Below are 15418 nucleotides of genomic sequence, written 5' to 3' on the forward strand. Positions count from 1 at the left end.
AAAGAGAGATGACAACTTTTGTGCTCTTCCAAGAAGCTGGAACAAACTTTTTGACTATTGATATTATAGCTATAGCTCTTGCCCATGTGCTTTAATTTAAAATACTTAAAGTCTAATTGTAGGTATGCCCACAGAAATGAGCAGTACTGTGGGTTTAATTTTCCTTCAGGCTTAGTTTTTCTCTACTATTAATTTTCACCTGCAGCAGTCCCTTCTGAATGTAATCAGCTAAGGGGTAGAAATAAACCTCAACATTTTAATGCTCAGCACAACACTGGTTGTATGAAGCAGATATTGATAATCCAGATGAGCAGATTCTGCAGCTGACAAACAATTATTTCCTGAACAAACATACTGAAAAGCATCCTAGGCTCTGAGGGTTGAGCCACACTATAAAACAGGTTTTGTTTTCTGTAAAGCCTCCAAGCTATGTTCACCTTGTCCCTTCTTGCTCTCAACTTCCTAGCTCCTTCACAAAACATGCAGAATGGATATCAACTACACTAATCACAAAAATATTTGCTCATTAGTTTCCACATCTGCAATATGTAAAGTGTCTTTTGTGGAGTTCACTTATTTTAAGCTCTCTGATGATGCTGAAAAGGTTTTCTTCCTTCAGAAGCTTTGAGTCGTACCCGAAATAATGGGTTATATTTTCAGACAATCTAAAGCCAAGCCATCCTGGCCAGAGTATAATTTGCTCACAAATAGCTCAAGGAGGCAAGCCTGCTTGGTTATACTAATATTTTAGCAGAACCAGCAGTCAGTGGAGCTATGCCTGCTGCAGCTTACACCCATCTGCTGAGGGCAAAAAAGGGCAGAGTTGGTCTGATGCTACTGCAAAATCAACAGAGAACTGCAATGGGCAATGACAATATATTGTTGTAAATTATGTCTAAAGCAGTCTTGTTAAAAATGCTGTTAAAACTTGTCATGCCTATCTTTCAGTATTACAGTGACAAATAATATTCCAGTGTCTTCAGGATTCATGCAACACTAACCAAAGCAGTAGGTCATTACTGTTCATAAATCTTATCATCTTTCCCAAAGCCACAATGCTTTTTATTTGCTACTATCCCTCTTCAGATCATGCCTCAACTTAAGATAATCTTCTTGAAGCAAGTTCATTTTCTTTTATCTCTAACCTGCGACATACATTAATGTCATAGCATTAATGTTATGACATTTAACAAACAATGTAAAGAAATCCTAAAATTACTAAAAATGTCAGCAAGTTAGACTGGACTTTTCTTTAAGATCTGAAAATTCAAAGCAACTCTAAAATACAGCTCAATACCTGCATCTCTGTAGTTCCTCTGCTGGAGGAATGTTTTCTTAGACTGCAAAAGTGCATTAATGTAATACAAAGGTACATTGTGCTATGTATCTTTTAGATCCTCTATGAGATTTCAAAATTACAAGTGTGCAGCATTCACCAAAAGACAATTAAGTTAAGAGGTCAAATAGTAAGGTAAATTAAGAAATTAGCACTTCCAACTAAACTTTTATCGTGATTAAAGCTAAACATGGAAATTCATAAACAAAACAGTTAACATCATATTCAAAATGCTAGACATACTCTGCCTATCATTTCAAAATTAACAAAACAGGTCAAATGAAGAGATCTTAACACCATAACAAACAGGCTTGTTTTGTTCCTTTTCCCAGTCATTCCAGCATCTCTCTAATTGGTAGTAGAAGATACCAGAATTTTTGCAGAGCTCAAACAGCAATAACAGTGTTCTTTCAGCCTAAGGCCACAACCCTTTCTGCTGTTCATAGCCACAGAATCATCCAGGTTGGTCCCAAATCAGCTTCCTGCTCTCGGAAGAATTAATACCTTTAGGACCAGATTGTCCATGGCTTTGTCAAATCAGATCTTTGAAACTTTCAAGGATGATGACTGAACAGTCTACTGAGACAATCTAGCCAAGTGCTTGACTGTCCTCATGGAGAAGGCAATAATTCTTGCTGTTCCTGGACCAGTCTGTGCCACTTGGGCCAGCCATTCTTGTGGCAATATACAGTGACAAACAGGAGACATAAAATGTCAGAAATAAAGAAAGATATAAGAGCCATAAAAGAAAGACATAAAACATTTCCACTCAAAAGAAGTATGTCAATTCAAAGAAGGAAAAATATTTACCTACTAAGCCTAATTATACCTGTAACATGGTTTCTATTAGAAATTATGACAGTTTAGTATAATTTAAGTGTATAGCTACTATCTTGAAAGTGTATGTACAGTTTTACTCAAAATATTGTTTATTCTACCTTAAATAGTTTTTCAAACTGAGATCATTAATCCCCTGTTTGCCACATCACCAGTAGGTTAGCAGATTAGAACTCAGACTACTTAATATTCATTTTCTGGTCTGCATATTTATTGGTTTTCTTTATTTAAGTACACACTTTTTAACCTTTAAATATTTCAGTTATAATTTCTGATATTAATAATGAAATGGAACGGCACCATAAGGACAGAATGCCTGACTGGGTCTTTTTACTATTACTCTTCCAGAAGTCTTAAATCCTATTGCAGCAATGGTAAGAAAGATTACTGCATAAAAAGGCTCCAAAGTCCAATCAAGCAGCATGAAGTCCATGCAATTACATGTATGTGTAAAGGAAAAGAGCTCCCTCTCACTGTAGCCTCATGACCTGGTCTGCTGCCTCACATCTTTCAAGCTCAGAAAACTAATGCAGGCATACGTCCCATCTTTATCTCTCTTTCTTCATGTCCAAAATTAGCATTCAGAAATGTCACTATGATTTCTATTAAAAATAATAGAGTAATAGCCATGTATCAGATAACATGGAAGTATTGCAGTCTGATGGAAGAAGTAGAGAGCTGCTATGCTAGCTTTTGTAATACTTAATAAGAAACATGAAAGCACCTCCAGGGTACAAGCAAGAGAGGAGTAATTTATTGAGGTGGACTGGGGGAACATGTGAAAAATATGTGAAAATAGAAGATAAGAAGTATAATAAAATACAGGAAAATTTGTACCTAGCAAGCTGTTCAGTATAGAACATTTCTGCCTGGTACACTCCCCATTGCTTGTAAAGCAATCGCTCTTTTAATTTTTTCTTCTTTTTGATCTGAAGAGGAGAAAAATCCTTATCAGGAAGAGACCAGCATGGTAGGAGGTGGGCTGAATGATACAAGGAATCTTTTTCTGAGACTCATAATATGAGTCATGTTACACCCAAACCACAGGGTAACATAAATAACATATGCAGATACACAAATATGACATTCCCATCTAGTAATAACAGTTAAATCAATGAGTACTGACAATAAGAAAGTATCACTAAATAACATATTTGCAATCAAGCAGAGAATCTTCTTATGTTGCTGGCTTCAGTAGGAAGAAGTGAAATCATCTTTCACTTGTGTTCCAGCCTGAATCTCTACAGCTCTGCAAATACTGAGAAAGTGAAAAAGAATTCTTAATCATCAACTCAATTTGTACCACAGCCATATGGCCAGATGGATAACATCTCAGTTCCTCATATACATGAATCTGCAGTATTTAGTAGAAAAACTGAATTTAACTCTGCTTCTCCTGCAAATGTATAAAAATCCCACTCAGAAGTTTTCTGTAGCATGGACCAAAATAGTAACTCTAAAATGTACAGAATTAAAAAGCATGTGTCAAAAGCCTTTATTTAAACCTGTTCTAACAGAAATATCCTCACTTCCTGTGCTCAGTTTAATCCATCACAATCTATAACCATCCTAGCTGTGTAATCCAATACTTATCCTACACATTTCTGTGAATTTATGTTCTGAGAACATTAGGAAGAAAGGATTTATTAACAGCATCTCAACCAACATTTACAGGGATTATGGTTCTTCAGTCCCCCAGTAGTGCTAACCTTACATTTTTTTCCTCATTTCCTCAGTTTAAAGTTCAATTTAAAAATTTTAAAAATTTTAAAAACACAGAATCCCTTCCTCAGCAGCAAAGACCTGGTTGATTTGAACTTCCCTGTAACCAATGTCTCTCCCTCCTGCTACTTCACAGGGATTAAGTAAGCAACAAAACATTTAAAGTGTTGAATGGGGCAACCTGCTAAGTACATTAAATATGATAAAGGCATAGGATCTTTAAAGAGCCATGTATATAATAATGAAAACATAAACCAAAGCTTGAGTATTGAACAAGACAATATTGGTGGCTTCTTCACCTGTACAGATGACTGGCCCTGGGGAAAACTTACCTCAGGCACTTAAAACACTAGTGACACACTCACTGCTGAGAGGTTTCTTAGGACTGAGAAAAGGAGTTTAGAGCCTGGCTGCTGGTTTATAGGATTGCATGGAAACAGTATTAAGCATCAGCATTCAGTGTGGAGAGTTCAAACCTGCAGTTTTGTACATTTATTAATATTATTATTTTGTACAGTTATTTCTTTCTAGCTCTGAAAACACAGGGAATTCCACACCATGGGAGGACAGGGGACAATTGTAATCTTTAGGATCCACTGGAGCCCATGGTTAAGAACAAGTACTACCAGCCTTCCACACTGAATTTGTATTTGTAGCAAGAACTTTCCTGGTACTTAGTGAAACTGCAGAGATTTCATCAAAGGGGAATTTGACAGCTAGATGTGGTGATCATAGATGTCTCTTTGCAACTGTGACAATTCTGTGTGATTCTGTGACAGACTATGCAATATATTTCCTTAGTCTTAGGAAAGCCCACCACTGTGCCTTTGAAAAAAATAAAATTAGAGAGGTAAATCTTTGATCAGTGACTTGAACTGCTGGAGAAGAAAATTTAGAACTTATTAGGATCCACTACAAAAAGCTCTGAATGTTCAATAGTTCCAGACTTCCACTGTTAAATGAGCATAGCTACAGCTTTCATAAATATCATGGTCTACTTAAACACACTTCTCCAACTATCTGCAACAATTTGAATAATTTCTATCCTAAGTAAATTATCAAGACTAAACACACACCAATAAATTTATACTTGCCAGGAGTTTATACAGGAACTGGACATTGCATCCATGAAATGCCTCCCTCTATATACATTGAGTACAAAAATCTCTACCACATAAAGCTGAATTAAAAATACTCTGCAATTTTCTAAGATTTTACACTACAAGCTAAACTTCATACATCTGAATGGAAAAAAAAATGATTGGAAATTTTGTAGAACTTTGTAGGCTTTTTTGATTCCTCATTTTAAAAGGAAAACATTTCCCCCATTGACCTGATCACCATCGCTATCGGGGCTTCATAGTTTGTTAGAAGTCACTGGATCACCTCATCCACCTGAGTGTGTTACAAGCATTAAGAAGTGTATTGACCTTGACGTGGATGCAGATGATGTGCATGCAAAGATACCATGAGACACTTAACCACAGCAGCCCAAATCAGTCTTGATTTTTACCTTTTCTTTTTCCTTTCTCTAGAGATTTAATTTTGTGGCTTTCACTCTTCATGCCTTTGAGATGTTTATTTAGGTTGCAGATTAACAAACTGTACGATGCATGCCAGGACCACTATAACTACACAATATGTGTGTATGAGTACAGGGAGAGGGACAGGGAGGAAGAATAGACCTGGATCACAAAGAATCAACTTTTTCTTCTCTTCCAGATTGTGTCATTGTCCTAGATGCAAAAAGAAAGCTTGCATGAATTTAATCTATATGCTAAAACTTTTTGCATAAATTTTCAAACATACTGGTGGGCAGTGTGTTCAAGGCAACAGAGACATAACCTAACAATTCCAGAAACAAACTTTATTTATTTATGTTCCTATTGTAAAATTTCCTATTGTCAGATTTTTTTTCAGTTTTAGCTTATTTATCAGCTTATGTCTTTTCTCAGAATTCTGCAGCTCTTTGTTCCTTGTATTTGTCTGATCTCATGGTTGATCCAGCTTGCAGCAGGAGGCTAGGTTAGAGATCTCTTGAAGTCCCTTCAAGCCTGAATCCTTCTTTAATTCTATGATTCCAAAAGGAATGGCATGTTTATCATCTGTTGATCATGAACGTCTTCTACAAAACTGCAAACATTCAGTCTGCACAAGTAAAAACTTTTAATTTGAATTAAAAAGACAACAAAAACTCCTCTTTACCAGTGACACGTCTCCATTTTTGGGTCTACAAAATTGAACACAAATTTGAAACTCTATTTTCATTTTCAAATTAATGTCCCTGCTTAAGTCTTAGAGGGCCATGATAAAAAAATCTGATCACTTTATTACCTACTTGTGGAAACTGCCATAGTCAGTCTCATTCTGAAAAGCTTGGTATCTGTTACTATTCTGCTTGTATCACACCTAGAGTAGTTTGCCTCTGAGCACACTCCAGCTAATAGTTACGGCTAACATTGCCCTACGTAATTAACTTTACTTAGCTTTACTTGAGCACACCTTATCTGCATCAAGGTTTAAAATCCTGATCTTTCCTGCAATGTTCTACCATCCATTCCACCATTTTTATACTGAAGCTCAAACTGCAACCTATTATGGCTCTTCCCCAAGGCATCTCTTTGTAAAAGCCTCACTACCGTATCAGGAAAAACAGTTTCACAGACTACTGAAAGAGTGGTCATTCCCACACTAAGCCTTTCCCTGGAGTCGTGCTCCACAAATTCAGAATGCTGTAGTACTGCTGCCTTCCAACCTTCTCTGGCAGAGCAAAAACAGATTTCCCCTTCAGCTGGGATGAGATAGCTTTTTCTTTTTTTTTTTTTTCCTTGAGTTAGAAATAGGATTTCAGCTAGGGAAACTCATAAAGATTTTTGTGGCCCAGACTAGGCTTACCTCCTGGACAATGCCTCACAGCCATTTTACACCGTCTGGATTCTGCAATGGTTGGGCAGGGTATCGTGTCTTTCGCTGGTTTCTTCACAATTTGTCTTGTTCTTGTTTCCAGGCCCCACTTAAATCCACATGTTTTGTTATTTCTGCTGCAAGTTCCCCACTCGCTCCACTGACCCACTTCACAGCCTTCTGATAAAGCAAAAGAAAAGACAAGTTAGTGATTCTTCTGGTTTAAACTTCTTTAATTTCTCTTAATTTTATTTATTCATAAGCACACATCATTAGCAAGCACCACTTAAAAGCTTCAGTATTAACAGGCAAAAACTTAGAAACCAAACATTTTACAGAACCTGAAAGAATCTTTCTAGTCTGTATCACCCTGAGCGTAAGACAGTCATATTATAAATTGGACTCGATAGACATGTTCAAAAGCTCCCAAAATCAGGAAATCAATTGAGATTTTTTTTTCTTTTTAATAAATGAATCCTATCTGAGTGTCACTTTGATTTGCAAAGCTCAAGAGTTCACACTTCCAGGTCCTCTCCATTTTGAAGTTTATGGAACACTCTTGAAAGAAAGAGTGTATTCTGATACAACTCCCAGGCTTCTAGATTGGTCAAGATCTATATCAATTTGTGAGTATTGAGAAAGATTGTGAGAACTAACAATGCTGGCTCAGAGTTACAAAGTAAATTTTGATTAAAACCCACTTATTTGGTGGTTTAGATTTCTAACTTTCTAATGGAAAAGAGGGGAGCTGCAGAGAATTTGAAACTCAAACGTTCAAGAAATTCAATCTGCCTGCCTCTGGGTCCTGGTCTTGGTAAAAGGCAAAATGAGCAAGTAATTTTGTGAGGTGAGAATCCACTGAGTTCAGCATTGACTTAAAATTCTAATGCAAAATGTAGCCTTTCTGAAATCCTACAAATTCTGGGTTATAAATCCTCATACAAGGTCACAGCTAAGAGGATAATGTTCTTACGTAGAACAAGAGTAGTATTCCCAATAATGTAACATTTCAAAGTTTGAAAATTACTGTTTTTATTATTACTACTTCTACTTGTAAACAGATCCAGGCACAATCTATTAGTGAATATTTTTTTGATAGAAAACACTAAGCATCAACTTAAAATTAGTGTTGTAAGTATCTGAACCTGGCCACATGGCAAAATAGCTGCTTCAGCAGCACTGTGGTGCTACAGGACTCACCCACACATTCCATAAGCTCTTCCAAGGCTGCAAATCCAGGGGGACATCCTCGGAAGCAGCGGCCTCTGTGCGAGTAGAAGCCAGGTTTGCATTTGGTACAAAAGTCTCTGCTGAAGCAGGAGTCGCAGTTTTCTATTCTGCATCCTGAATCAAAAGGATTACAAGGAACAATAAAACAGCTAAGTTTGGATGAGACTAAAAATGAAGGGATTTACAGAGCAATAAAACAGTAAATAACAGAAATGCTATACTGAGGAATATTGTAATGCTGAAATCTGCTCTGTAAGAGAAGTTGCAGTTAACCATAACTACCTACCACAGCCGAGGCAATTGCAAGCACAGTTACAGGCAGGGTGGAGAATGGGTTGAGAATAGCCCTGAGAAGAAGGACTTGGGGGTGTTGGTTTATGAAAAGGTAACATGAGCTGGCAATGTGCTCTTGCAGCACAGAAAGCCAACCAGGTCCCAGGCTGCATCAAAAGAAGCATGGCCAGCAGATCAAGAGAGGTGATTCTCCCCTTCTACTCTGCTCTTGTGAGACCCCACCTGGAGTACGGTGTCCAGTTCTGGAGCTCCCATCACAAGGACATGCAGCTGTTGAAGTGAATTCAGAGGAAGGCCACAAAGGTGATTAAGTGGCTGGAACATCTCTTTTATGGACACAGACTGAGAGAATTGGGGTTGTTCAGCTTGAAGAAGAGAAGGCTCCAGGAAAACCTTATATCAGCCTTTTAGTACCTGATGGGGGCCTACAGGAAAGATGGGGAGGGACTTTTTACAAGAGCACATAGCAACGGGACAAGGAGTAATGGTTTTCAACTGAAAGATGGTAGATTTAGAGTAGCCATTAGGAAGAATGATGAGACACTGGGACAAGTTAACCTGGGAAGTTGTGGCTGCCCCCTTCCTGGAAGTGTTCCAAGCCAAGTTGGATGGGACTTGAAAAAACCTGGTCCAGTGGGAGGTGTCCCTGCCCATGCGTGGGGGGTGGAACTGGATGATCTTTGAGGTCCTTTCCAACCCAAACCATGTTATGATTCTATTATTTTGCCCTATATCCTTTGAATCTTATTTTGTTTAGTAAAATGTAGATAAAACCTCTATTTAATTTATATTTTAGTTAATGATATCTTTTTTTGAGAAAAAATGTTGAATGTAAATAATTCTTGTGTAATTTTGTGGAAAATAAGATGTGGTAGACTATTTTGGGAATCATTCATGTACTTTAATTGGTTTATTATTTGTCATTGTAAGTGGGACTAGGGTTTTTTTTTCTATTATTTAACTCTATAAATAGCTGAATGAATGCTTTTATATGTTATATCTGATTTCCATATCTACACAGATGTATGAGCTACCATGCAAAAACTCTCAGTTTTTCTGGATACAACTGCTCTTCATTATTAATGAAGACATTCCATTAAAAAAAAGCCATTCTTGAATGACTAAAACTTGTAAAGTTATTATAAGTAGCAGAAAAAAAAAAAAAAAAAACAGAACAAAAAACTATTGCCTTTTGAAATAATCAATTTCTTCAAAAATTTAAGAGAAAGATGGATACAGTCTCAGAAGAAGACTGTACAGGAACATCCTGTTTCACACTAAAACATGGCAACTTGGAAATTATTAAATATCAACAATTATATGTACAACTGAAAAGCAGAAATGCTTTGGTGATTTATGAAAGTCATTCATACATACCTGCAAAATATGCTAGTGAAAAAATGTTCTGAAGATTAAAAAGGAAAAGCCATTATACTTGGAATAGTAACAAACATTTTAAATAAATAAACTTTACATACCTAATTTATGTAAACTACATTAATTGTAATCTGCCTTAAGATACCTGAAGTTACAACAGGAACTGTTATTCATTTCATGCCACAATATACTAAACCTTTTGTTAACTTGTGGTATTCATTTATTCTTCCTTCTGTTCTAATGAAAAAAAAAATCATGAACCATAAGGGCTTCTGAAATAGCTACTGGTAAGTATCCTCTTACAACACTTCAAATTTAACCAGTCTTTATAAAACAGATTTTAATATTTATTCTTGAGCAAGCCAAAATGGGGCATAGCATAACACTTAAAATGGGTGGTGGTGGGAAATTATTCTTTGTTGGCAATTAGGGAAATAAGAGGCTTTTTAAATCAGGTTTCTTGTGGCATGGGACAATAAATTAGGCAGACTGCATGAAAAGGAAAAAAGATTTCAAATGCTGGTACAGCTTTCTTTGGTCAGAAGGAATGTGAACTTCAGTCTGAAATCTTGCACTGCCAAAGGGAAGCTCTGTGGGCTCTCTTTAGACACAACACATAACCTGCATGCCACCAGTTGCAGTTTCCAGCATCTCACAGAGGCTTCAACAGCTGATGTTCATCTGACCAGCACGAGTTGAGCTGCTTACCCATAGTTTAGTTTATAGGATTTTTCCAAAAATAGTAATTTCTCTTCAAACTTGTTCTCTGCAAACAATAGGAGATCAATGCCCCTACAACAACCCCGCAAAATCACTTCTCCAGATGAATGTGTTTGCAAGGTAAAAGAATAAGGTGAGCTGCTCTGGAGATGGACTGCAAAAGTTAACTGCAAATCTGGCTTGTTGCACTCCAGATGTACTGCAAGTATTTTATGAATTGCAATGCTTAAATCAAATATCCATGGTGCTTAAATATAAAGAAAAAACATTTGCCTCTTGCCCACTCACACCCATACAGTTTGAAAAGACATCAAGGTCTTTCCAAATCATAGTCCAATTATGAGGTGCAGAACAGAACATTAAAAGCAAAATTAGCATAATGTGACCCTCCCTCACATCCAAGTGACACAAGCATATTTTTAAAGTAATATTTTAACTATTGCTTTCAAAAGGTGTTGGGGAGTAACATGTTTACTATTTACTCCATTTTATCTTTTCTGGGTGGAAGAGGGATTAAACGAAAAACTTTTGGTACAACTTGCCTTTTGATGTCATATAAACATGCTTAGCAGGAAAAACCCTGCCTCATATTATGCTGGAGAAATCCTACATTAAACTATTACTATTTAATATCACATATATGAATATCCCCTATTTAAGTATTAAACAAACAAATCAATCTTATTTCAGTTTCTGGATCATACCTCAAAATTATCATCCTATTTATATGTTTTGCTTTTTTTTTTCTATGCCATTCTGTTTTGTACCATGGTAAAGCCTTTGCCATGGCAATTATATTTTGGAAACATTAACAGGGCTCCTTGGTTAAAACTGGGTGGATATTTCCACCAAGGCAGCTGATTTTCCATTTTTTTTCCTATGAAGGTAATCTACTAAAAATATGAAATGCCTATTATTTAATCTGTATCAGAAACAGTTTAAAGGGAAATACTGAAATAATAGGAATGCTGTAGGAGTTCTTAAATTACAACATTAATTTACCAGAATGATATTCAGCACAACACTTGGGATTACTGGGTGCTAATAGTAATGATATTTTAACCCAGTAATAGCCCATACTAAAGCTGAAGATAACTGGGACTGACATCCTTTTTGACATCCTCAATATACTTTGTTTCAAATCATGAAGGGTTTTTGTAAGAAAATTTAAATAAACTAAAGAACTAAAGAAGAACAGAACTACAAAAACTAGAAAAGCTGACTTTCTGTATGTCTATTTCCAATTAGAGTGATAAGAGCCATTATAAAATACAGACTTTTTTATAGAGTTTGGTTATTTAGTGCCTATCTTCATTTTATTATATTGTTTAAATTCTTTTGGGGTAAACTTGCTCTTTTAAAAAAATAAAAGTGATATTAAAAATTATTTTAAGTAGCCTAGTAAGTTAGCATAAATGAATTATTTAAATTTGTTTGCTTTTACAGCTAAATATACCAACATGGAGAGAGAAAGAATGTACAGTTTTAGTTGTACTCCTAAAGAATGCTAATATTCAATTATGAATATCCATAGAATTGCAGAGTGCCAGGTTGGAAGAATCCTCTGGTCCAACCTTTCTAAGTAGGCTAATTAGATACATTGGTTTGGAATTATAACTGTGTCAAATTTTATATTTTTTATTGTTCATCAGTATCATTATGTGGTATACTTTATCAAATATAATTTTTAATGCCAGTATTAGAATTTTAATGCAGTATTAGAATTTTTTTTGCATTCTATTAAGTAATAAATTAGATACTAAATTAATAATTTCGTATAAAACCTACAGAAGAGTTGCTTAACATTATATAAATAATTTTAAAAATCAGCATTTTAAAAAATGGTTTTGGCCTTTACACATAATAGTGTAAAACTCAAGGAATTTTTTAAAATTAATGTCCTAAACTGCTTTATTCTCACTGCCAGTTTTTAACCCTTCACATTTTCCAATCTCAACACCTTAAATGTAACTCTGAAGGAAAAGAAAAATTTTTTCAACGTTGGTTTTTTTTTTTTAATACAGAGGAATGCCCTGAGGTTGGTGGTGAAGGGTTTAGAGGGAAAGCTGCATGAGGAACAGCTAAAGGCAATTGGTCTGTTCAACCTGGAGAAGGGGAGACTGAGGGAGGCCTCACCCCAGTTTACTGCTTCCTCACTAGGGAAGGAGGAGCAGCAGGCACTGACCTCTTCTCTCTGGTGACTGATGATAGATCCCAAGGGAATGGTAGGAAGATGTGCTTTGGGAAGTTTAGGTTAGGTATTAGGAAAAAGATTTTCACCCAGAGGGTGGTCGAGCGGTAGAAAAGGCTCCCTAGGAAAGCAGTGATGGCACCAAGCCTGTGTGAGTTCAAGAAGTGTTTGGATGATGCTCTCAGGCACCCAGTCTGATTCCTGGGATGCCCTAACACAGGGACAGGAGTTGGCCTTGATGATCCTGATGGGTCCCTTCCAGCTCAGCAGATTCTATTATTCTACGATTTTCAAAGCCCTTTTCTATATCCTTTCAGATTCCCTTTCAATTAACTAATTAGCTTACTGAGATAATCATAATAACCTGAAACAAGTGAGTTTGGTGGGGGTTTTTTAATCCAGAGAAGGTTCTTTTCAAAGTAATTTTATTACTTCAATTTACTAGCTATAGATCCAATTGCCTTTCTCACCAGTTGAGCGGCTTCATTTTCTGTGTAATTGCAGTAGATAAAGCATGCTGCTAGTGAATTCTTTCAGTTCCACTTCAAAGACTACCTAGAAGTTTAACACACCAAAAAACCCCAAGGGAAACAAGACCAAAAAAGCTGAGCATGATTTTCGACCCAAGGAGCCCTATAGAGGGAAGAAATAGATACTGCATAGCCCACAGTATTCTTCAGAAAACCTCTGATTTCTTTCCTTCAAAAATAAACAGAAAATGCTGCCCCCATCAGGGGTCTGCTGCCCACCAGACCTCAAATGCCTTCTATTCCTGTTCAGCACCAAGTCTTTCTGTATCTCCCTGGCTCTAACACCCTCTATATAGCCAGGACTTCTCAGACTCATCGTAACACTCTTACTGCAGTTCTTCTAGCACAATCCTGTAATTTCTTTCCAGTGTTTCTATCTCAGAAAAGTCAGAAAGTCAAATACTTGCTCTATCCTTCCAAGTGAAAGGTCGAAAATACCCTTGAAAGCAACCCCCATATGAAAACCACACATCTGCCTTTGGTACCATCATCACACAACTGGACTACAAAGAAGCCCTCAGGGAGGCCCAGAATGATCTGCTTGTATGTCTGATTATTTAGCAGAGCCTATTTCTAAGCAGATGACATTTTTTCAATTGTTACACCATACTTCCCAGAGTTGTATGCAAATGCTACAAGAACAACATTCTGACCTCACTGAAGGCAAGAGTCCTAATTACTTAACAAGGGCAGTTCAATAACTTTCTTATTTCATTAAAGATCAAAATTAATACTAAAAATTCTCATGAGAGATAATCTTTCATGCTGAGTACATACTTATAAAGTGAAAACTGAAGAAAAGCAGTATTCCAAACCTAACTTTCAAGAAGTCTGTTTTCAACCTTAAACCATCACAGGAGTCATTACAAATCCACAGCTCCATGACTTCACCTCCCAGGAGAAAGGGTGGAAGAGAAGTCACTACTTTAACTGGTGAAGCTAAACTGGGCTGAAATGAGACAGAAGCATTCTACTCAAGCACCTTCAGTGTGTAGAGAAAACAAAGCAAAACAACTTATTCACAGAATCATCCGGGTGGGAAAGGAACTCTGAGATCATCAAGTCCAACCCTTGATCCATAGCCATCGTGTTACCAGACCATGGCACTGAGTGCCACATTCAGTCTCTTCTTAAAAATGCCCAGGGATGGAGACTCCACCACCTCCCTGGGCAGCCCATTCCAATATCTGATCACCCTCTCTGTAAAGAATTTTTTCCTAATATCTAACCTAAACCTCCTCTGACAGAGCTTAAGACCATGCCCTCTTGTCTTACTGATAGATGCCTGGGAGAAGAGACTGACCCCCACCTGGCTCCAACCTCCTTTCAGGGAGTTGGAGAGAGTGATGAGGTCTCCTCTGAGCCTCCTCTTCTCCAGACTGAACAGCCCCAGCTCCCTCAGCCCTTCCTCACAGGACTTGTGCTGGATCCCTTCACAGCCTCCTTGCTCTTCTCTGGACCTGCTCCAGCACCTCAATCTCCTTCCTGAACTGAGGGGCTCAGAACTGGACACAGGACCCAAGCTGTGGCCTCACCAGGGCTGAGTACAGGGGCAGAATCCCTTCCCTGGACCTGTTGGCCACACTGTTCCTGATACAGCCCAGGATGCCATTGGCCTTCTTGGCTACCTGGGCACACTGCAGGCTCATGTTCAGCTTCCTGTCAATCCAGACTCCCAGGTCCCTTTCTGCCGGGCTGCTCTCAGCCACCCTGTGCCCAGCCTGGAGCTCCCCATGGGGTTGTTGTGGCCAAAGTGCAGGACCTGGCACTTGGCCGTGTTGAACCTCATCCCATTGGAATCAGCCCAACTCTCCAGTCTGTCCAGGTCCCTCTGCAGAGCCCTCCTGCCTTCCAGCTGATCCACACTCCCCCCCAGCTTAGTGTCATCTGCGAATTTGCTAATTGTGGACTCAATCCCCTCATCTAAATCATCAGTGAAGTTATTAAACAGAACTGGGCCCAGCACTGGTCCCTGGGGAACACCACAGGTGAGCAGCCACCAGTTGGATCAGCACCATTCAGCACCACTCTCTGGGGGCCTCCAGCAGTTCCTAACCCAGCACAGAGTGCTCCTGTCTGAGCCCTGGGCTGACAGCTTTTTCAGGAGAATGCTACAGGAAACAGTGTCAAAGGCTGAAGTCCAGGTAGATGCCATCCACAGCCTTCCTTCAATACAGCTCTGAAATAATAATTTATGGGACAAGATATGTACCTTCTGCAATGCAAAGTCTGTTGATAATGTGCAGTCTCTTACTTCAGGCTGCCAGAAGAGTAAGA

General features: G+C 37.9%; 1 protein-coding gene across 1 annotated transcript in view; it reads right to left on the bottom strand.

The window, feature by feature from the left end:
• The window catches only part of RSPO2 (R-spondin 2), a 104231-nt gene that overhangs the window by 29171 nt on the left and 59642 nt on the right, over positions 1 to 15418 (bottom strand). The window contains exons 3-4 of the mRNA XM_030444705.1: positions 8000 to 8143; positions 6791 to 6979 (exon numbers count right to left, since the gene is read on the bottom strand). Coding sequence (XP_030300565.1) covers positions 6791 to 6979; positions 8000 to 8143 — 333 coding nt within the window. The remainder of the gene's footprint in view (positions 1 to 6790; positions 6980 to 7999; positions 8144 to 15418) is intronic.

This window comes from Calypte anna, chromosome 2 (assembly GCF_003957555.1).
Source record: "Calypte anna isolate BGI_N300 chromosome 2, bCalAnn1_v1.p, whole genome shotgun sequence".
Classification (NCBI taxonomy): Eukaryota; Metazoa; Chordata; class Aves; order Apodiformes; family Trochilidae; genus Calypte; species Calypte anna.